The 24,147-nt window shown below is 47.8% G+C and overlaps 1 protein-coding gene across 2 annotated transcripts in view; it reads right to left on the bottom strand.

The window, feature by feature from the left end:
* Positions 1 to 337: 337 nt before the first annotated feature.
* The window catches only part of GABRR1 (gamma-aminobutyric acid type A receptor subunit rho1), a gene marked incomplete at both ends in the record, with an annotated part of 33,149 nt that continues 9,339 nt past the window's right edge, over positions 338 to 24,147 (bottom strand). Inside the window, 9 exons of one of the 2 annotated variants that reach the window (XM_079716415.1) lie at positions 338 to 631; positions 1,988 to 2,184; positions 4,754 to 4,906; positions 6,875 to 7,015; positions 9,334 to 9,416; positions 13,618 to 13,841; positions 14,906 to 14,973; positions 16,439 to 16,545; positions 19,248 to 19,292. In XM_079716415.1, the coding sequence (XP_079572541.1) occupies positions 338 to 631; positions 1,988 to 2,184; positions 4,754 to 4,906; positions 6,875 to 7,015; positions 9,334 to 9,416; positions 13,618 to 13,841; positions 14,906 to 14,973; positions 16,439 to 16,545; positions 19,248 to 19,292 (1,312 nt within the window). The remainder of the gene's footprint in view (positions 632 to 1,987; positions 2,185 to 4,753; positions 4,907 to 6,874; positions 7,016 to 9,333; positions 9,417 to 13,617; positions 13,842 to 14,905; positions 14,974 to 16,438; positions 16,546 to 19,247; positions 19,293 to 24,147) is intronic. The other variant, XM_079716416.1, reaches the window with a different exon arrangement.

Raw genomic sequence — 24,147 nt, forward strand, 5'->3', positions numbered from 1 at the left:
ATATGGTTCATATGAATAAGCATTTAGGGTCTAAAAGAGGTTGAACCACAGTGTGCCCACCTCACTGGCAGCGTGCTTTTCTAGGGGATCTCAGTAACAACTATCATCAGTTGCTATGGGTGTTTATACCTGCAGCACTGAGTATAATGTTGTGTACGCAATAGGTGGTCAGTAAGTGCAAATTAAACCAGTAAGTGTCTTGTCAGTGTAGTTTTGGAAAGATGGAGAAGGGTGGGTACTGTGAACTTTCTTTTCATCATAACCTTATTATTTTTCATCATTCAGGTATTTCTGTAGTACATATAGAAAAATGTGAAATTTATAGAATTACAGGCATTTATGAGAAAATCGACCAGTATATTAAATTGAATAAGATGTATGCAGCCGGAAAAATGATCCTGGAGTATTTATCAATGGCATGAGTGTCAATCTTCATGCTCACGTAGCTGCTCCTCTGGCTTTTCCTCTGTGGGGAGCTCCTCTCCGAGGCCAGCGTCAGCTGCACCATCATCCTGTCTGGCTTGTCTCTGTTCTCGGGCGTGTAGTTGCCCAAGTCGTTCACCTCCCCGTCACTGTAGCTGCCGTCCAGCAGGACCGCGTGTGGCTGAGGCAACCCGCAGGTGCAGGGAAGCTGCGGACACAGCAAACGCACGTTGGGATGTGAGCTCAGCATCCTCTCTCAGAAGCCCTTCCAAAGAAGCTGCCTAGTGGAGAGCATTGCCTTTTTCTAGTTTCTATTATGGGGTTGGGGGAATAATGGTGATGGCACAGGAAACATTCTAGAACAGCAGGTAACCCATCAACTGTTAGGAAACCACGTCATATCAGGGACCCACAAGAAGGTTCATGATCAGATAATCGGCATGTTCTCCATGAGATCATAAACTGATATGAGCCCTGATAAAAATGTTTACAATTGGGCTTCCCTGGTGGCGCAGTGGTTGAGAGTCCGTCTGCCAATGCAGGGGACACGGGTTCGTGCCCCGGTCCGGGAAGATCCCACATGCCGCGGAGCGGCTGGGCCCGTGAGCCATGGCTGCTGAGCCGGTGCACCCGGAGCCTGTGCTCCGCAACGGGAGAGGCCACAACAGTGAGAGGCCCGCGTATCACAAAAAAAAAAAAAAAAAATGTTTACAATTACTGCATGCATGCATGTGTGTGTGTGTGTGTGTGTGTGTATGTGTGTGAGAGAGAGCAGCAGGGTGGCGGGGGGAGGGATGGGGGGATTTGAAAGGTGTGGCATCGTGGGGATAGTTCTCTTATGTAGCTAGAGTTTTCTGGAGGAGATAACCATTGAGTTGCAGACAGGAGGACGAAAGGGAAACCAGGTAGGAGGGAAGATGATCTGGGAAGCGATGGGAGATGTATGAGGTCACATGTGGAGGAAAATTTCCTAGAATGGAGGATATGTTTCCCTGGAAGCTTTTATATATATAAATATATATGTATAATATATATATTATATGTATATGTATATATATTTATATATATAATGTTTATTGAAGCATTTATTATAGTGGCAAAAAATGGAAACAATATACTGCCCATTAATACGGGAATAAATCATGTTACATCCAAGCCATTTATTATTATACCACTATTAAAAAGAATGTCTTGGAGAAATTCCTGGAAGCTTCTTTTATGATACCTCTATGTTCATAAATCATTTGTTCCACCGCGTTGAACTACCATTTATTTTTATCACTAAACTACCAACACCACCAAGATTAAAGGGACTACGTCTTAGTTAACTTGGCTTAGCAGCTCCTGGTATACGGTAGGTGCCAAATAAATATTTGAATGAATGAAAGTAGTAGCCCAGAGTAAATTTCACACCGTTTCTGTTTGCTCTTCACACCAACCCATGAAGTAGGTGGAGGAGGGGGTGTCATTGTCCCATTTTACAGAGGGGTCGGACCTGCCCAGGGTCCAGAGCTGGTCCAGGCCCGCATTCCAGGGCAGACACTCGAGCTCACGGTAAAGTCACCTTCTCCTGCAGCTTCCGCTCTCTCCGCTCCTGCACGGTGGTCAGGTAGTTGACGGCCGCGTACTCCAGCACCGAGAGGAACACGAACACGAAGCTGACCCAGAGGTAGATGTCCACGGCCTTGACGTAGGACACGCGGGGCATGGAGGCGTTCACCCCCGTGATGATGGTGGACATGGTCAGCACCGTGGTGATCCCTGCAGACACAGAAAGAAGCATGGGTTTGTCTTTCACCAAACCCACTGGATGGCTTCGTGCCTCTGTTCTCTCTCCCAGCTGCTCCTCTAGCCTAGAATGTCTCCATCCCTGCCCCCTCTGTTTAGCAAACACCTGCTCACGTTTCCAGTTTTAGCTTTTATGAAGCTTCTCCTGTTTCTCCATCCCCCATGCTCACCCTCTCCCGGCTCTGTATCCCTGCATCTTCATCACAGCCTTTGCATCACGCTGTTCTTCGGCAGAGGGACCCTGACAGGCTGGCAGGGTCTTTCCATTCAATTGCTCAAAACAAAGATTGCAGGGGACTTCCCTGGTGGCCTAATGGTAAGGATTCCGGGCTATCACTGCCCTGACCCGGATTCAATCCCTGGTCAGGGAACTGAGATCCCGCAAGTCGCGGGGCACGGCCAAAAAATAAATAAATAAAATACAAATAAATGAATAAAAAAACAAAGATTGCATATATGAGCAGGTACGTATATTTCTTGTAACTCCTCCAAAAAAGGGGGAAAAGGTACACAAGTTTTATTTTAATCTTTGTGCCCTTGTTGCTGGTGTAGAATCTTGCAGTCCTGGCTGGGCCTATATTACCAGCTGTCAGGGCACCTCTGGCAGAGCCCCATCCCACTATGCTGCACCTGGCTGCGCATTCTGCCGTGTTGACTTGAGGACTCAGTCAATTTTACCAAGAAAGATGTTAACCTCATTTATGGGAAACAGATTTTTTAAACTAGAATGTTTACTTACTGAGCACAGTAACTGTTCAAGCTACAGAACAACCGTTAAAGGCCAGGGCATCTGTCAGTGGAAATTTCCCCAAGATTTCAAATTAAGCTCAGAACATTTGCTTGGCAAACACCAAATCACAGCGGATTGGGGTCATCTTAAGGGCCAGCGCCAATCCTATTTCACTAAAACCTGGTGAGTCATCTCTCCCTTGAAGCTCCTGGACGTATTAGCAATGGTGCCGTGTGTGGAGTGGGTGCGATATTTAAAGTGGGGAAGAGAGTTGATAGCAAATAGCTGTTGATGGAAGGCTTGTAGAGTAGGGATTCTCAGACTTGAGTATGTATAGGAATTACGGGGGCAGGGTAGGGGGGTGGGCAGTAAAACAATGATAATAATAGTTCATGAGCTTCTTTTATGCGAATTAAGTGGGATAATGTACGTAAAACAGCCCAATACTTCACAATTAGTATTAGCTGTTACTATGTTACCTTATGGATTCAAAGCAGTGACAGACACCAATGATAAGGTGTTTTTATCTTTGTGAACCAAGGCAAAAGATCACGAAGACTTGATCGACAGATCGATGAGTAAGAAGAGGAAACCAGTCAAGACAGGAAAAGGTAATAGATGCGCAAGAAAGTGGAAAAATAGTAATAAAAAAAGAAATCCGGACAAGCAATTTAAAAAGCAAGACTTCCTAAAATCTGGTTAGTTTTCTGACTTTAAATTGAAGAATGCGGGAATTCCCTGGTGGCGCAGTGGTTAAGAATCCGCCTGCCAATGCAGGGGACAGGGGTTCGAGGCCTGGTCCGGGAAGATCCCACATGCCGTGGAGCAACTAAGCCCATGCGCCACAACTACTGAGTCTGCGCTCTGGACCCCTCGAGCCACAACTACTGAGCCCACGTGCCACAACTACTGAAGCCCACGCGCCTAGAGCCCAAGCTCCGCAACAAGAGAAGCCACCACGATGGGAAGCCCACGCACCACAACGAAGAGCCCCCGCTCGCCGCAACTAGAGAAAGCAACTAGAGAAAGCCGCGCACAGCAATGAAGACCCAATGCGGCCAAAAGAAAATAAATAAAATAAAATTTTTAAAAAGGAGAGATAAATTGAAGAATAATTTGCTTACAATAAAGTGCATAAATCCTAAATATTGAGCTCAATGAATTTATATATTTCTACAACTGCCATACAAATCAAAATATAAAACATTTACAGAAAAAAAAATTACTGGGGGAGCTTGTTTAAAATGCAAATTCCTGGTCCTCTCTCAGAGCTTCTGATCCTATACATGTAGATGGGACCCCGGATTCTTCATTTTAAACAATTTCCCCAGAGACTGTCACAAAGATCCCTTGGGCCACCTTTGGAGAAACCCCGTTACAGAATGTGACTTTCTTAGGCAGGTGGGCAGAGAAAGCACCACAGGCCAGGACCACCCACCCCAGAACTCAGCTCTAACAAGATTAAAATGAGTTGTTTACATGGGAAGCTATGGTGACCTAGAAACAGCTTTGCTGCATAGATTTTTTTTTTTTCTTTTTTGGCCTCAATGCTTTGGGGATCTTAGTTCCCAGACCAGGGATGGAAGCCGGGCCCTCAGCCATGAAAGCACAGAGTCCTAGCCATTGGACCACCAGGGAATTCCTGCTACATAGATTCTTAATAGTGGCATTTTACCTGTGAATGAATAACAAAGTTTTTCCAAGTTATAATACCAACAAGGGTTCAGGGCCAATTTGGAAAGAATGGTTTTATCTGGAAGGAAGCACTTGTATTTTCAGATATCTGGAACGTGCACTTGAGAGGTTTCTTACCTAAAGGGACTCTGGCGGGCACAGCTCTGCGGTCGATCCAGAAGGACACCCAGGACAGCATGACCATCAGGGTGGCGGGAAAGTAGGTTTGCAGCAAGAAGAAGAAGATGTGGCGACGCAACGTGAAGTTAATGTAGAGACGGTTGTACCAGCCTGGGGGACACAGGAAGAAAAGAGAACACACAGCAGAGCCACTCAGCTCCTTCATAGGACAAACTTTATTCAGAGAATCATAAATGCCTTAGACGCTTCCCTGGAAACTTACCCTACCTTTATAAAGGGGAAGTGAGAAAAACCACGGAACAGAGTGATAATACGATAACTCATACCACATGGGTGAGTCCATCTCAAGGAATTTTGGCCCTCATTCTGTACGTAAAGGGAACCAGGCCATTGAAGACTCTTGTTACTCAAACTACGGCACAGGGCCCGGCAGTACCACCATTATTTGGTTGCTTGTTGGAAATGCAGACTCTCGGGCCCCGGCCCAGATCCTACTGACTCAGAACCTCCTTTTAACACTCCTCCCCACACGATTCCTGTACACGTTAAAGCCTGAGATGTATGGCTTTAACAACGCCCGTTTTAAATTTCTTATGGGGGAAAATATGTTTGAAGTTAAAATACCAAGCTAACTAGAACAATGCATTTAGGCTATGCTTTAGCTCCACCCTGTTGTTCTTTACAAGGAAAACTTACAGGGAGGGGTTGAAAGGAACAGGAGAATGGTGGAAGGAGAGGAAAAGGCAGGATAAATTGGACATGATGAGGGCTGAAAATAAAATGGGGACTTGGCAACATTAACTAGAAAACTTGGCATCCAGGACAATATTAGTGCAACGGTTATAATTATAAAAGCTCCAGAAAGTGACTGTGGAGGTGCTTACAGACTGCCTGTGTCCTTCTCAAATTCGTGTGTTGAAACCTAACCTCTATGTGATGGTATTTGGAGGTGGGGCCTTTGGGAGGTGATTACATCATGAATGGGATTGGTGCCCTTATAACGTGTATCGGAGAGCTCCCTCGCCTCTTCCCCCACGTGAGGACACAGAGAGTCTCTGAACGAGGGAGTGGGCTCTCATCAGACACTGAATCTGCCGGGACCTTGATTTTGGACTCCCCAGCCTCCAGAACTGTGCGAAATAAATTTCTGTTGTTTGGAAGCTACCCAGTCTATGGTACTTTGTTATAGCAGCCTGAAATGGACTCACGCAAGGAGGAAGGTCAAAATGCTAAGAGTCAAAGGAATGGGGGATCCCCCAAAGGACCAAGACTGGTGGGTGATGTATGCAAAGATAAGAGACACGGGATCGCCACATGTTGGAAGGGAGCAGTGCCCTCTGTTACAGATCAGAGAGACTCAAACGGTGGCACTTCTCTGGGTAGTCAACCATGCGATGTTTTAGCAACAGAAACTGCATAAAGATTAGAGCAAAATCAGCCTGAAAGGTAATTGGTCAAGAAAGAGGCAAGGGTTGGAGAGAGTGAAGCTCAGCTGTAACCTCAGCTGCCAAGAGGACGACCACAGCGCCTGCCCTCAGGCAACGTTGGTGCGGTGGAGGGTTGGCAAGCTTGCCCAGGCCCTTGGTTCAGAAAGCAACCACACTGCCCACAGAGAATGACCAATGACCAGTAGTTCCTGCACCATGGCTCACCAAAAGGGTCATAAGAGGGCTCGTGCAAGCAGTATAGTAGGAGGGGACTGGTTAAGAGAGAAGCACTCAAAGGGGCTGAAGCCAAGAGAACGTGAACGGAAAACAATAAACCTGAAATTGGACTATCTCTTGCCCATAGGAGAGGGCGCTCTGGGAGTTATATCAGGGTGAGATTCCCGCTGCTAAACTGGCGATGCCGTCGTCTCAAATAGACCTCCCCACGGGGCTTATGTTGGAGCCCTTACCAGCATTTTCTAGGTTATCACTTCTGATGCTTTGGAGGTATCAAAAAATCACCCCCACCCAATGCTCACCACCCTCTAGACCTGATCTCGAAGTCCAGATCCTTGGTTTCACATCCAAGTAGCACAGGCTCTGCTCACTTGACAACAAATTCACAGGCTTCCCGAGATGGAGGATGCCCCGCCCCCTCTTAGTCCCGCCCCTCTCTTAGCCCCGCCCCCACCTGTGCTGCTGTAGAAGGCCAGTTTGGTGGTGGTGTGGAACTCCTGGATGAGGAACTGGGAGAGTGAGATCCGCTCATCTGTCTTTAAAGAGTCATTGCCTTTCTTCCAGTACAGCATGAGGTCGTCTTCCGTGTAGGCATCTGAAAAGACAGAGACAGCGTCAGACGCCAGGAAAGATGGCGAGCCTGTCTGTGAGGCTCTGTGGGGATTGGGATAAGATGGTCTGAAGAAACAAACCGCAGTCTCAATGAAGCAAAAGTAAATCCAAAAAGACAAATCTAATTCTCCTCAGCCTTCCAAAAGTCATCAGGGCAGAGCTCTCAGGCCTAAATGATCATTGCTGCAAAAGTGCTCACCCCTCAGTTCAGCCTTAAACCAGATGAAATTGCTATATTTGTAGACCAGAAACTACAATTTGTGCTTCTAAAAATTTTTTTTTGCAGGTTAAACAGCGGCAACATTTCATATGGTCAGCTTTCTAAACCATGGGTGATGTAGACCTTTCTTCTTTCAAAGGGTGACCATGCATTATTGATGGCAAATACCTTTAAACACTCTCTCAGGTAATAAGGGCTGCATTCTAGCAAGAAAGGATCCATAAAGAGATGCAGCAGAACAAGTCCCTTCTCTGCAGGCTTCCAGTTGCTCCTGCCCAGGGTAGAATCAAAGTGATTCCCCTGAGGATTGCTTCCCCTCTGGCGCTACACTTCCCCACCCTGCCCACTTAGCTGAGCACACCACCTACCCCAGCCAAGCAGACCTACCTGCTGCATGGGCAAAACTGGGATAGAACCCTCAGGGGTTGCCGGTCCAGTCTGCTTGTGTGTAAACAGTTCTTTCTGGGGCTCCCTGAGGCTCTATTTTATTCCTCTTGTATTCTGCCTCTAACCCTTGACCTGTGTGATGGCTGCTTTCACGTGTCCCCTTGGCCAGGCTATAGTAAGAACCCAGTGATTCAATCCGACACTCATCCAGGTGCTGCTGGGAAGATGCTTCGTAGTTGTGACATCCACAACCAGTTCATGTGAAGTAAAGGCGATGATCCAGATTAATCTGGGTGGGCCTGATCCAATCAGTTGAAAGGCCTTAAGAGCAGATCTGAGGTTTCCCCGAGGAAGAAGACATTCCACCTGTGGGCAACAGGGTGGGCTCCTGCCCAAGAGTCCCCAGCCTGCCCTTCCCCAGGGCCTACCTTGCAGGTGCTCGCCAAGCCCTCCGGTCCCCTGTACTAACTCTCTCCCTGTGTATCTCCTATGGTTCTGCTTCTCTGGTGGAACCCTGACAGATGCCGCTGCCTGGGTATTGTGGAGAAAGCAAGGTTCTGGAGCCAACAATTAGTCCTTCCCTCTGTTACGCCGCTCCTCTGTGTAATGGAGATCACAGTAACCTCACAGGGAGCTTGGGAGGATTAAAGGACAGAGCAGGTGGAAAGCCGCGGTGCAGGGAGCAGTCACCCCCTTGGTCCTGGGGTTTATTCCCCCTGATCCCACACTGAGCGCCCTGCAGAGCTGTCCACGTGGCCCCTGCTACATGGGGGTCCACATCCCTCTGCTCCTCGGCCCTGGATGACTGGAGCCAGGGGACCCCTGCTGCACCACCACCGCCCGGGGAGGCTTACCAAGGTGCCCTGGGCCAACATGACTCCTTACGGGACTTTAACACAGGCTGAGATGTGCCCGTGGGTGTGTGTTGGTTCGGGAGAAGTATAGGGATGGGAGTCATGGGAGGGTCCAGACTGTGCCCATCAGAGGAAACGTTTTGGCAGAGATTGGAGCACGGGGGCAGGTTCGCAGAGAGCTAGAGATGCCAGCGGCTAGTCCTGGATGCTGCTGCAGCCTTGCTGTTCCTGGGGCTGGTGGTTAACTTTCCAGGGCGTGTGTGTATGTGTGTGTATGTGTGTGTGTGTGTGTGTGTGTGTGTGTGTGTGTGTAAGTTTCCCGAGGTCCCTTAGTTGTATCTGAGCATCTCAACCACCACCTGCACTCACAATGGCTGTCCCCTGGGGCAATTGCTGCCAAACTTGTTTTTGCCAGGAAATTCTTTGCTCAGTGGAAATCTTATTCAGAAGAGCAATAAAACAGATCCAAAAGGAACTTTCTGGTGGGCTGCGTGTGTGAGTGCTGGGCTGGGGGGCTTGAAAGGAGACCCACACTTGCTGAACCCTCTGCTTCCCCGCCCCGAGCTCTTGCCCTGGCGAACTGGGAAACATCTAGGTTCCACAGCACCAAAGTTCAAAGCCATTGCCATGGGCATGAAAAGGGTCAGTTATGGGAATAGAAGGTTTGAGTCCCAAATTTGTTTCTGATTTTCAAACTTACCCGAGACTTCGCTTCTATCTAAAAAGTCATTTTAAAAGCATAGGCACAGATTAGGAACACATCCTGCTCCTGTTGAGGGTCAGAGGTGTTCAGAGTAACTTCAGATGTGTGTGTGGATATCTGGGCACAAGCCTACTCACAGCTTTCAATTTCGAGCGAGCACGTTTGTGTGTCCAGGGGAAACCGGCTGAAGTCCATGTTGCACATGGCGGTCACTGTAACCCTAGAAACAAAAAGACAAAATCCAGGTGTGCAGAGGCTGCAAAGTACAAGTGCAAAACGATAAAACAAGCAGAAAGCCCGCTGCTTCCTCCCAATACAACTGCCTCCTTCTTGTAATTCAGAAGCAGTGTGCCAGCATTTAGAGAACCAAGCATCTTACGTGTGATACTCACACTGGAGTAATCTTGGGTGTTTACGTTTAGCCCCAGGGTCAGTGTGGGGAAAACAATGACTGCACTAAACTCCCATCACATGCAAGCATTGTAGTGAAGCAATGGTCTCATTCGATAAAACAATGTGAAATCACAACTCACCTGATATGGTTTCTTAAACCACAGGAGCATATATTGCTCTCTGGTTTCAGATCATTCAAATTCTTCTTTTACTGATTTTATAGATATTCAATATTTGTGTGCAGTGTCTTAGAAATAATATTCATGAAGTACTTATGCCAGTTGCCAGATTGGCACTTTTTTTTTTTTACAGTGTTGATATTTCTATATTGATAATAACATCTACTAGTGGATGCAGGTGTTTTTAATGGGTAATTCCATGGAGATCACAGTAATGGAAAAACACTGGAAGATCTTAAGGTATCAACATGCAAGCACTTGTTGGCATCTAATGGTTTTGTTTCAGAGTTTACACAGGAAAGTAAGATTCTGCATCAGAGAAGAAGCAAATACAGATTGTCAGTCATGGAAGAAAGATCTCCCGCCCAGTGTGGAATTCCATGGCAGGTTAAGATGGACAGTCATTGGCTAGTGAACATACTATTTTCCCTTCAACCACAGAAAATGGGTTATGTATAAGTTGTAAACATTATCTGGATAATTCACGGCCAAAAAGGAAAAAAATTCACTTGTAAATGGAAATTTCAAGGAAAAGAGCTTTCTTGAAGAAATTAATTATCCATATATTCACCTTATTTTCCTCGTTCCATTTGAGTGTTGGCATGGTTGTGTTCTGGGAGGGTTTCTGTATGGTTAACAGCTGGGTCATCTTATCTCCCCTAGAAATACTGATATACAGGATGTTTTTTGGGGGTTGTCAGGCTGGCCCCTGACTTGGACACCTAGTGGGTAGCCAGCCTCCCATTTCTCTGGACACATCACCAGATAACCACACCTGATAGCATCACCAGCAAGAAAGAAACTAGGAACTAAGCTTGGAGACATTTGTGGCACACTTTGGGGACATGAAATGTCAAAGGCAGGCAGTTTTTGCTGTGAACAAAAGGATTAAATAGCTTTACTCTCAGTATCAGTAAGTACAGGAACAGATGTTTCCAGAACCACAGACATCATCAGACTAGTTCTTGGCACCCTGACTTGATGTTTTTCCACTTGTAGCCCACACACTGAACAAGCACAGCGTGTGGTGTGATCTCACCCGTGTTTATTATTATGCTTCCCCCAAGTCCCTTTACGTTGTTCCAGTGGGAGGATCGTCCCTTGTCTGGGATGAAAACTTGCCAGGTCCTGTGATTTTCCTGCTTACTCTCATGTGACAGGCAGTCAAAACCCTCAGAAGTAACAAAACACATCTCACTTCCGAAATTAAAAGAATTTTGGTCCGAGATATTAATCAACACTTCACATTTCATTCACATCGAGACTTCCGCTCCCCCTCCCCAGCTAAGGCAGGGCTGGCATGTGAGTGGTCAGTGTCTGCCCATCTCTGGTCGCCTCCTACCTACGCGGGTGGAAGTGAGGGCGGGGGGAGGGCAGGACAGTTCTCTGGTGAGGGTGGCTTCAAGCTCTCTGGGCCTGCTACGCAGCTGAAGCGGAGACTTTCTTTCCTGTGTCCTTCATTCCCGCCGCTGGCCACCTGCATCCTTCAGCTGCATCTCCCATACCAGCTCTTGGCTCACCCAATGTCCATCCCACACACACTGAACTACTCCCAACAACGCTGGGAGTGCAGACCGAGCCCACCTGGCTCTGCCCCTAGGTGGTTAGGTAGCTCTTCTGTCGCCCACTAACTGCAGTGTCCCCCAACAGTAGGCACACATGCTCCAAGCTCTTCAAGTGGTCCCCATGGTCCCACTGCAGGCCCGCTCATGCAGTGCCCCCAGCTCTTCCCTCAAAACATCTCTTCCTCCCACAATCACTGACTCTCATATCTTGAAGCTGACTGGGAATTCAAGAGCCATGGAATTGGTTTTTCAAGCTACCTGGTGTTTTGGTCTAGTCCTCTGAATCCCTGGTGTTATTAGATCGTGTTATTTTGTTGGTGGTTGCTGAGCTGAAGATGTCTTGGCAGCTGCCTCAAATGTGAGGACTCCTGGGAGAATCAACCCAACGTGGCTTGGGGAAGAGGTTGCACACCCTTGAGCCACCTGGGTACTCCTGTGAGAGGTGGTATTTCAGGTCCTGCAGAGGAATACCCCATAACCCTGCTCTGAGTCCGGTATCAAACTGCTTAGATTCCAAGCCAGCATGAGTAATGAAGGACTATTATAAATATCCCTTTGGGAGATGGGGCCAGAAATTCAGCTTCGACACTGCCATCTCTGACTCTAAAGATACACTGCATCCACGCAGACACCCACTACATAGACACTGGTGTGTGGATTCAGCTTTACCAAAACCAAGTGTGTAAAACTGAAATGTACCGTCAGCATAGCACAGAAGGAGTAAATCTTAGCCAGTAGCTGAGTCGCTTCTCTGTGAAGGCCTGCAGCTCATCTCCACACGCCCTCCCAGGGGGAGGCGGGCACCACAAGTTTCTAAATTGGGCGTACAGGGAAGGCCCCACTGCATGCCTGTGCTTAAGGAAAGCTTCCCCAGGTCAGTGCTTGATGAGCAATTAAACATTTCTAAGGCTACTGCACAGCATAGGGAATACAGCCAATATTTTCTAATAACTGTAAATGGAGTACAGACTATAAAAATACTGAATCACTATGTTGTACACCTGAAACTAATGTAATATTGTAAATCAGCTATACTTTAATAATAAATAAATAAATAAATAAATAAAAGAAACATTTCTAAGGTATCTAAGCTTGTGAGAAGAGAAGATTTTATTCTTTATGTTTTCAAAGTGATGCTCAAAATACCATTTAAAATCATCAAGCGGCCCACGGTCCCCATAGTTTCTCAAGGAGAACACCAGGGAGAAGGGACAAAAAACAAGCCTGGGGCTTCCCTGGTGGCGCAGTGGTTGAGAGCCCGCCTGCCGATGCAGGGGACACGGGTTCGTGCCCCGGTCCGGGAAGATCCCACGTGCCGCGGAGCGGCTGGGCCCGTGAGCCATGGCCGTTGAGCCTGCGCGTCCAGAGCCTGTGCTCCACAACGGGAGAGGCCACAACAGCGCGAGGCCCACATACCGCAAAAAAAAAAAAAATAAAAAACAAAACAAAACAAAAAAAAAAACAAGTCTGAGCTGGCCAGGCAAGGTAAACAAATTTTCTTCTAAACCAAAATTTCAAATCGGAAATTAGGAATCGGAGGAGTTGAAGGAGGCAGGTCTTTGAGAAGAATACGTTAGCTACTTCTATGACCCCTACTAGAGAAATAAAACTTTCATTAAACGTTTGAAATTGAACTTGAATAGGGCATAAATCATAAGCATCAGCCTGAGAAATTTCCCCAACTGTATTTGCAAAATGAAATAATTCTTTAAAATGTTTACTCTGGGGCTTCCCTGGTGGCACAGTGGTTAAGAATCCGCCTGCCAATTCAGGGGACACGGGTTCGCGCCCTGGTCCGGGAAGATCCCACATGCCGAGGAGCAACTAAGCCCGTGCGCCACGATTACTGAGCCTGCGTGCTACAACTACTGAGCCCAATGAAGAGTAGCCCCCCTTCGCCACAGCTAGAGAGAGCCCACGCACAGCAACGAAGACCCAACGCAGCCAAAGATAGATAGATAAATAAATAAATAAATGTTGACTCATGTGTAGAGTTAGGTTTTCTTGATGTTGAGAAGTCGGAAGCTCCTGGAAAGTTAAAAGCTAAGCTGTTCAAAGCCAAAAAGCAGAATTCCCTGGCGGTCCATGGTTAGGAGTCCGCTTCGACTGCAGGGGGCAGCCGTTCCATCCCTGCTCGGGAACTAAAATCCCACAAGCCACGCGGCGTGGCCAAAAAAAAAGGTAAAAGCAAAGCTGCCGTGGTGGGACCAGTGATGCTCTTGGCTGACAAGTTCTCCCTTCCTCCCAGCTTCAGGAGTAAGAGGACTCCGAGGGAAGGGCTCACCTGAGGCTGTAGAGCACCGTGCCGTCGGGCTGGACCCGCAGCATCACGTTGTCCGTGGTGGTGTCGTGGATGAAGGAGCGCTTGGAGTGCACGAAAAACATGTCGGGGACCCAGATCTTCTTCACCAGCCGGCCGTCGAACGTCATGCTGAGGTTTTTGGTGCTCGGGAAGGACAGCCTCTCGTCCTTCCAGTAGTGTCGCAGGTAGAGGGTCATCGTGAAGTCCTGGGGGCCGAGGGCAGAGAGGGAGACCCCACCCACTGAACAGCTGGGTGATGGCAGGACCCCCTGTACCCCAGGCTGGGGAGGGAACTGAGCCCGGGGAGGCCTTGCTTCTAGTCCCTGGGGTTTGCTGCCGCAGGAGGCTCTCGAACCCTGCTTGGGGCGGGGGACTCAGCAAGAGGCTCTACAGAGGGAGGACCTGAGCCCCACTCCATCCTCTGACACTCACCTCCGCTGGGCGAAGGCTGCTTCCACCGGCAATGAGACCCCCAGCCTGAGGGCTCCTAACGCACGCACAGGGCCAGCCCCAAGTGCCAGATAGTTCAAGCCTCTGGAAGCAGCCCTCAGCCAGGGAGTGGAGTTGGGGGAAGGCTTGGGAGATGGTAAGTCACCCAGCTCCCGGCCCCTCAGCTGGGACAACCCTGAGGTGAGTTCTTTGCTGACTCGGAGTACCCCCGAGGGACCAAGTCTCACATAGATCTGGTTGGATGGCCTGGGCCTTTCTGCTTCCTTCCCTTCCCCTGTCTCCAGCCTCTTCTTGTGTTTCCTGGGATCGCCTGCAATAAACTGCTTGTGCTGGAATGATTGTCTCAGGTCTGCTTCTTGGGGAACCCAAACTAAGATAAGGCCCTAAAAAGTCCTGTAAGTCAAGGAGTTGTGGAATGTTCTATTTTTTATCTAAGCCCACTAAAAAGGAAAAACAAAGGAAACTTTTGCTTTTTCTGCATTTTCACAGCCAGACACAGAAGCCACAGCTGTAGCATATATCTGGCTCCTTGGACCCTGCTGTTTGTGTTGGAGAGCCTTTGCCCGGAGAACAATTCCAGTGGCAAGACCCTGGACACTGGGGCAGGGAAGATCATGTTTGTCATCTGACTCTGTTTCATACCAACTGGGTAGCTTTGAGCAAGTGTCTCAACCTCCCTGAATTTCTGTAAAACGAGTGTGGGAATTACCACCACCTGGGGAGTTATGAGCCTGGTGAATTCTGGTGTGTGGAGCTCCTGGCCCAGCATAGGCCCTGTGGGAATCTCCCCGTCTGCAGCTCTGGTTAGAGAAGCACTTACCATGTCGACCTCTGAGATGCTGTCCAAGCTCTCCACCTGCACATCCACGCCAACAGGAATGGCCGGGCCTGGGGACAGGGCACGGCAAGAGCATTTATTCTTTTCGCTTGAACTTTGACTGTGAACGAGACAGGCATAAGGAGCATTTCCCCTGGAACCTCCGTGTCTTGTCAGATTTGAAGGTTTGGTGTCCCACATGCCAGGATAACCAGAGATAAAAGGGTGGAGTCATGGGCTGGCTCCCTGGAATATTCCAACTAAGGTGAAAAAAAATGTTTTTGGTCTGAATCATCCAGGTGATTCTGAAACAATTAGATTAATATAAAGCATCTGTCTTTGGTTACACATGCTCATCTAAGGGGATGATGAAGACCTAGATCAAACTCAGGTCCCATCTAAGGAGTTACTCCTCAGCATGAGGTCACACATTTTATTTTTTTATATTTACCTTCTGGTTTTGTACCCTCTTTCATCTTGGAAGCCAATGTCTCTGGCCATAAGAAAGGCATTGCTTGGTAAATCAGTGCCCAAAGTCATATTCAAAACATTAGCCAAGTCCACAGATCTGCGTCTTTGCTACATGATGGAGTAGCTTCCATGGGGGATGTGATACACTGGGATGGATATGAAAACATTAGATTTGGGGGGGGGGTGTTTCTAGGCCATAAACACAATATTCATAAAGAGAAAGAAAGTATTATAAGGGAAGTAAATTGTTGCCTCTTTTCCTCCCTGCTTTCAGGCGTGTAGGGCAGGCATGGAGCACACTTAGATCATCACAGAGTAAAAAGGTGGATTTGGATCCAACAGCAGCTGATTATGGACTGGACAGAGACTCCCTTCTAGAACCTGTTTATTCTTTAGGCAAAGGTGACTGGAAGAAATAAAAGGCATGAGAATGATTTCTGAAATAAATTTTTTTTTCCAGGGAAAAAACCCATAAGGATGAAAACCCTATTTGACACTAAGAAAGCTGAAATCTGGCAGCTGCAGGCTAAGCTCCAGAGGGCTTTGGCATCCCTCAGCACTAAATCATTATTTTCTCTAACTATTTTCATTTAATTAAACCCAGCAGACCACACTCTGCCCTTGGATATGGACCCAGAGTTCTGTCTGCCAGCTCCCAGACAAAAACAAATTTAGTCCAAGATAGTTCTTTCCGAGCATTTTCAAGAGGCAGCTTTGGGCTGCAGCTGCCCTGTTTTCCCGTTGCCGTCCTCACAGCCAGCTGCTGGGCTCCCCGATGCTGAGCCATCCTTGTCAGCAGTGGCCCGAGGACAGCTCGGCTGGGCTGGCCTGGCCACCAACCAGCAGCCGCCTCCCACGAATGCTTTCAGCAGAGCCCAGGACAGGCCGGCCAGGGGAGGTACTCAGATGATGCTGAGGGCTCAGGGGCCTTGTCCACCAAGCACAACCAAGGCAGACGTGAATGCAGGAAGCAACGTTGAGTGGACCCTTGGCTTGATTTCTGCCCACAGACAGACAGAAGGACCTGTAGAAAGAAGACAAGTCCCCAGAGTGCATGTTTCATACCTCCAAAGCCAGGCCTCATGCTGAAATCGTGGTCATCTATCCTCAGGAGCTGTTCTGACTTTGTCAGTGGTGATTTGGTAATATCTGGGCTGCGTTTAAGAACTGGGCTGCAGAGGGAGAGAAAACAGGTTGATCACATAACCTAATTAAGCCAGATGAAACCCATTTGCATTCAGACTTGATCTTGACAAGTTTGATGGGATGTGTTATTTCTTCTTTAAAGCTGCTGGAAATCCTCTCTTCCTTTCTCCAGCTTTCTGGATAAATGAACTGACCCAGAAGGTCCAAGACAGGGGTTTAGGAGTGTGAATGAGGGACTTTAAAAATACCAACATCCAGGCCCCATCTTAGAGGTGCTGACTTGGGTGGTCTGGGAATGGGGCCTGGACATTGGTGTTTTTTAAAAGCTTCCCGCGTGATTTTAATGGGTAACCAAGGCTGAGAACTGCTGGTCCTGGGCTTACTAATAAGTCTAACTCACCCAAAGCTCCTCGGCCATTTTGGGCAGGTTGGAGCTGGAGGGGAGAGGTGGCAGGTATGGGCTGAGCCCAGCTCCTTTGGCCTCTGCTGGCCCGTCCTGTGGAGGGAGCATGGAATTGCCCTTGGGTCAAATGCCAATCATCCTGGCTCCCTGGGAGGCAGTTTCTTGTGCTTCTGCTTCTGAATCACACTAGGGCCATTTTAATTTATTTTCACTTTTTCTAAATAGACATTATATTTGCAGGGTTTGACAATTTTTTAAAACGGAAATACAGTGAAAAGTTGGCCTCTTACCTGTGCCTCCACCCATCCCATTCCCCCATCCTCTGGTACCTCTCTTATTGGTTTCTGGTCTATCTGTCCAGAGTATCTTGTAGGTACAAGTAAATACAAATATATATTCTTAGATCTCCTACTTTTTTCCAGTTTCACTGAAATATAATTAACACATAACGTCGTCTTAGTTTTAGGTGTACAACATGATGATTTGATACATGCATATTTTGCGGTAAAATTATCACTGCAATAAATCTAGTTCACATCATCACCTTACATAGTCACAGATTTGTTTTTTCCTTGTGATGAGAAACTTTGAGCTACTCTCTTAGCAGCTTTCAAATATACAGTACAGTATTGCTGACTATGTCACCACGCTGTACATTAAATCCTCAGGACTTACATATCTTATAACTGGAAGCGCGTACCTTTTGATCCCTGTCACCCATTTCACCCACCCCCTATCCCCGCCTGTGGCAACCACCTGTCTGTTCTCTTGTGTCTACAAGTCCGTTTTTTCAGATCCCACGTAGAAGTGGGATCACACAGTATTTGTCATCCACGTTGTCACAAAGGGTGTCCTATTTTTATACACAAAGTTTACATATTATATAAACTTTTTTTTTTTTTTTTTTGCGGTGCGCGGACCTCTCACTGTTGTGGTCTCTCCCGTTGTGGAGCACAGGCTCCGGACGCACAGGCTCAGCGGCCATGGCTCACGGGCCCCACCGCTCCGCGGCATGTGGGATCTTCCCGGACCGGGGCACGAACCCGTGTCCCCTGCATCGGCAGGCGGACTCTCAACCACTGCGCCATCAGGGAAGCCCTATATAAACTCTTATACTTTTTCTTTCTTTCTTTCTTTATATATGACTTGGATTTTTTTTTCCATAGCAAAGTGTCCTAAGCCTCGTATTCTGTTTCGCACTGCGCAGTGTTCCATTGCACGGATGCACCATCGCTCACGCGCCCGGTCCTCTATTGGTGGACATGTGAGTTGCTGCCAGTCTTCTGCTGTTCCAATCAGTGCACGGCCTTCATTTACCCATCATCACCATCTCTAAAACCCACAGAAACAGTGAACTGCTCTCCTAGTTCCTTCTTGTTCCAGCACCAGTGTGTGTGCCCTCCTGGCTAACACACACACACACACTTGTTCCTTTCGATGCACACTTCCCACACTTTGGCCCGCATCAGCATCTCCTAGAGGGGCTCGTTCAAACCTAGGTTCCTGAACCTCTCTTTGCCCCATAGCTTCTGATTTAGTAGGTCTGGGCTGAGGTCTAAGAATTTGCATCTCTAATGAGTTCCCAGTTGCTGCTTCTACCGGTGGTCAGCAGCCAGTACTTTGAGAACCACGGCCCTGATGCATTCATCCTCAGCACGCAGTTTCCTTCCTTATAACTGGCTCCGTCCGCCTTTAAAGTCCTTTGCTACCTGCTTTCCTGAAGAAATTCCTTATCCTTTGGGGAGGGGGGAACTATGTCTGGGAGACAGAAAAACAGAGCTCTGCCCTCCACTGACCTGCCTGCTCTGCGTCTATGGGCATCTTATTTCCCTGACACTCGGTTTTCTCGCCTGATTAAAGGTGAAGCTCTGTGACCTGACCAGGGGTGTGAGGGGCCAATGAGATCGTGCGTGTGCGTGTGCTTTTCAAACTCTAAGGTGGAAACGCAAATGGGAGGAGCCATTGTCGTTTCTGAGCCAATAAGGAAGAGTTCTCCTAAAGGAAGGAAATCATTGTGCTGGCAGCAAAGGCAGTGGCCCAGGGGAAGAACTGGAACTAGCGAATCAGGACGGAGCTACGCTGCTGGTGGATGGCATGGAGGAAGCTGGGGTCCCCACTGCCGCCCACCTCCTCTCTCTCTCCCACTGGAGCCAGGAACCCCCTCCCTTCTCCTCCGTTTCAACTCCCCCTTCCTCTTGTCCCACCCTCTGCTTCCCGCCCCTTGGCCAGCGGTGGGGGTGCTGCTGAAAATCACTGCAGCCGAGGTGTGGGGAAGAGACCCCCTTAGGATGTTGTGTGTGCACCTCTGGCCCGTGTCTGCCTTACTTGAGGGCATCTTTGTGTGCTCCTGGTCTCTGTCTTTGAGGCTTACCATGAAAATTAAAAATAAAGGTGTTCTAGAGAGTCTAGGTACTCAGATCAACAAAGCATCCCTCACCCTCCAGATTTGCTTCAAATCTAACCAGAATATAATGTGAAAGAAAAAAAAAAAAACTATGACGCTGCAATGCATTAATCTAGCTTTTGTTTGTTTGTTTGTTTGTTTTGCGGTACGTGGGCCTCACACTATTGTGGCCTCTCCCGTTGCGGAGCACAGGCTCCGGACGCACAGGCTCAGCGGCCATGGCTCACGGGCCCAGCCGCTCCGCGGCATGTGGGATCTTCCCGGACCGGGGCACGAACTCGTGTCCCCTGCATTGGCAGGTGGACTCTTAACCACTGCGCCACCAGGAAAGCCCTAATTTAGCTTTTTGATGAGCATTTCCGCAGGAGCCACAGGAAGAGGAATTGGAGGATTAATTACTTAGTAGGCCTGATTTGAAAAGGTCTGACCTAAACTATCTCCCCCACTGAAATTGATGGCATTCTTAACCTGGATCTACCATGAAGCTGTCAGTACAGAGAGGAACACATTGCCAGGTAGACTGTATCGCTTGGGCATCCTTGCCTCCGGGCTTAGGGATTCAGCCAAATGGGCACTGGCAGGAGATGAAACACAGAGTGTTTATTCCTCCTTCTCTCTCTGCTTTGATGCCAGGGACTACAATGTCTGTGTTGCTCTGTGATTACAGGTAATCGCAGTATCGTCGATAAGCTCCAATAACACAATTTACCCTTCAGGCCTATGGGCCGTCATGGCTTCCTTCTGCTCCTAGTGCTTGGGGGGCATCCACCTGCCTGACTGCTTCCCTGAACCCTTTGCACAGCTCTGCGAGCAGTCCCTTTGTTCAATTATTGGTTAAGCCCTTTTGAGTGCGGTGCTGTTTTCTGTCAGGACCAGACTGATGCCCAGGGACACATCAGGGCTGATGCATAGGGATTATGTCATCCGTGGCAAAGTGGAACAGGGACAGGTGTGTGGGGGCAGGTCCCAGGGGGTGGGAAGGGCTAAGATTACAGGGAGGGCGGCCTGTTGGGCTACGGGCAGATGGTCAGGAGGGGCAGGATGAGACCACAGGCCACCGAGGGCAGAGTCCTCTTCATCATCAGCACTTTGCACAGTGCTGGGCCCCCGTGGACTCCCAGCACATGTTCGTGAATGAAGGAAGGGACCAGCCCCTTGGACAGGCACCAGAAAAGAGAGCCAGGAGGGACCAAAAGAGGGGGAAGGAATGAAAATCAGGTTTGGCCCTGGTCTTACTGTGGCTTTGGGCCAGGCTGAAACAGAACTGGGCACTGACTAAAGGGAGGTTTGTCAAATTCTGAGGTGTCACTGCCTTTGCCGTCATGAAGCTTAGATTCTAGCTTAGAAAAAACTGATAAATAGGATGCTTAAAGTCTTTTTTTTTTTTTTTGGCCTCACCACACGGCTTGCAGGATCTTAGTTCCCGGACCAGGGATTGAACCCCGGGCCACGGCAGTGAAAGTCCCAAGTCCTAACCACTTGACCTCCAGGGAACTCCCTTAAAGTCTTTTTTTTATTGTTGTTGTTTAATATTTTAAAATAACTTTTTTTCTGTTTACATGCCCATGTTAAAACTTTTTGAAAAATAGATTTAAGCATAAAGGAGAGGCTGAAAACCACTAAGAAATAACCTGTGCCATCCTGAGTAGATCCTTACGCTCCTGAGAGAGAGAGAAATACTGTAACTTGCTTTTTTTTTCTTTTTTTCTTTTTTTTTTTTTGCGGTATGCGGGCCTCTCACTGCCGTGGCCTCTCCCGTTGTGGAGCACAGGCTCCGGACGCGCAGGCTCAGCGGCCATGGCTCATGGGCCCAGCCACTCCGTGGCATGTGGGATCTTCCCGGACCGGGGCACGAACCCGTGTCCCCTGCATCGGTAGGCGGACTCTCAACCACTGCGCCACCAGGGAAGTCCTGTAACTTGTTTTTAACTCAAGTTACAATACATCTTGAAATATTTTTCATGTCATCAGCATCTTTTTACCAGCCGAGGTATGATTATTAACCTTGAAATGAAGTGCGACACACATCAAATAATAGGAATAACACTGCCTGAGCACTCTGCCAGTTATCATGCTAACTATATTACATGTATTAACTTGGGTTAGTGTTCAGAACAATGCTGCGAGGTATGCTTTGCCACTGTCCCCATTTTATACACAAGGAAACTAAGACACAGAGGGTTTGAATAACTTGTAAAAGTGAAGGACCCAGGAGTCAAATCCAGAGGCTCTGGTTCCGAGGGTGAGAGGCAAGGTTGGCCACAGTGTCTCGATGGAAGACCTGGCTCCCATTGCCTGGAATTTGGGTTACATGCGGAACATCCAAGCTTACCTTTCCTCTCACAGAGAAGCCAGCATGGACCTTGCAGAAAACTGGTGGCCACTCACTGATTAAACGAGTGCATTTATTGAATGAGTCCCTGGAAAGTTATGAAGAAGGAATTGACATGTCCCAAGTTATGATGATACAGGATGACATTTGAGACAGCTTTTTAGAATGAACAGTGGGTGTATGTTTTTTGAACATCTATTGATATCTTTTTTCTGTCCTCTTGGAGAGAAGGAAAAGTTCTGACCTATGGTTCTTCTTCTTGACGTTTCCTTGCTTTAGTTCCTCATCAGTTGTATGTGGATGATGTTTTCTCAAAGCATCTCCCAGAGGTTAGATAAAACAGGGATGGGGGAGTGTGAGAAGCAAGGGATCTGCCGGAAGTCTCATTCAGCCAATAGCAGAGCGCTTGCTAAGTTATACTTCACTTTGCTGATTATTTCACCTCTGAGAAGGTAGAGAACTTAATTTTGACAAGAAAGCAAGAACTAGCTAATGAACCATATGACCCAGCAACTCCACCCCGGCCATATATCCAAAAAAACAAAAAAAATTAATTCAAAAAGATACATGCACCCCATTGTTCATAGCAGCATTATTTACAATTGCCAAGCTATGGAAGCAACCTAAGTGTCTATCAACAGATGAATGGATAAAGAAGATATGGTCTATATATACAACAGAATATTAGCCATAAAAAAAGAATGAAATAATGCCATTTGCAGTGACATGGATGGACTTGGAGGGCATTGTACTTAGTAAAATAAGTCAGACAGAGAAAGAAAAATACTGTATATCACTTATATGTGGAATCTAAAAAATAAAACAAACTACTAAATATAACAAAAAAGAAACAGACTCACAGATATAGAGAACAAACTAGTGGTTACCAGTGGGGAGAGGGAAGGGAGGAGGGGCTGTATAGGGGTAGGGGATTAAGAGATACAAACTATTAGGTATAAAATAAGCTACAAGGATATATTGTACAACATGGGGACTATAGCCAATATTTTATAATAACTATAAATTGGGCATAACCTTTAAAAATTGTGAACCACTATACTGTACACCTGTAACTTATTTAATATTGTACCTCAACTACACTTCAATTTTTTAAAAATCCAAATAAAAAAAAAAAGAAGAGGGCTTCCCTGGTGGCGCAGTGGTTGAGAGTCCGCCTGCCCATGCAGGGGACACGGGTTCGTGCCCCGGTCCGGGAGGATCCCACGTGCCATGGAGCGGCTGGGCCCGTGAGCCATGGCCGCTGAGCCTGTGTGTCCGGAGCCTGTGCTCCGCAACGGGAGAGGCCACAACAGTGAGAGGCCCGCGTACCGCCAAAAAAAAAAAAAAAAAAAAAAAAATAGAAGAAGAAAGAAAGAACTTGCTAATGAAATGTTCTTGCTTTCTTGGCATATGAATAGCCAAGGAGAGAAACCCTGAATGTGGTCCAAATCACCTGGATGTCATCCTCCTTCACACCCCCATCCAGGGCCATGGAGAGCAGTGGGGCATGTGCAGCCCTAGCTGCACTGCTTGGAGGTGTATCTGTTCATAGGGCTGCCCTTCTGGCTAGGCCAGCCTCGCCCACCCCAGGCACCCCGCCAGTCCTGGCTGAGCCTCCTCCTCACGGCCTCTCTCCACATCCTGGCCTCTCCGTTCCCACTCCCTCTGCCCATCATCTCTCCCATGGGAAGCAGCAGACTTCCTCGTCTCTGGTCTCACCCTACTCTAATCCAACCATCACACCAACAGCATGGTATGGGAATCACAATCATGCCACTTCCCCTCTTAAAACCCTTCACCCTCAAAGTGAAATCTATACAACTTAGGCATGCAAGGCCCATAATAAGCCTCCTGCCCACCTCCCCAGCCGCAGCTCCTGCCCTGCCCCCCTCTTCTTGCAGCTGCCAGTTATACCCCCCATGCCTTTGCTCCTGCTGTCCCATCTATCTGGAAGGTCCTTTCCACTAGTCTTCATACACTTTCTTACCCAGATGATGCCTTGCACACCCAGATCAATACCACCTCCTCCGGGAAGAATTCCTGGGCTTCCCTCCTTCCCACTGAAGTCAATACCTTCACTAGAATGTGCTCCATCCTGCACAGCGGGGGCTTTCTGATCATCCCACCCACTTCCCTGTGCACTCTGTGTCGGAGGGCCTCTATCTCATACATCCCTCTGGCCCCAGCTCCTAACGGTTTGCAGAGCTCAGACTTTACTAAGATATATACAAAATATGGAAGGAGAAACACAAACCCACAGGTGTATTCCAAAGAGATGAATGGGTCCATAAGTGATGTGGCAAGAAGACCAAGGTGTAAACGAGGCAAGGCTCAAAAAAGGTGCTAAAGACAAGCAGAATTCTTTAAAGTTGGATTCTGAACCAGGACACTCAGTAGAAGGAGGTACTGCTTGGAAAAGATGGAGCAATGTGGACAATTACAATAAGACAGTAATTCTGCTAACAGAATCCAATTTTACTTTGATACTC

This window comes from Hyperoodon ampullatus (assembly GCF_949752795.1).
Source record: "Hyperoodon ampullatus genome assembly, chromosome: 12".
NCBI classification, from domain to species: Eukaryota; Metazoa; Chordata; class Mammalia; order Artiodactyla; family Ziphiidae; genus Hyperoodon; species Hyperoodon ampullatus.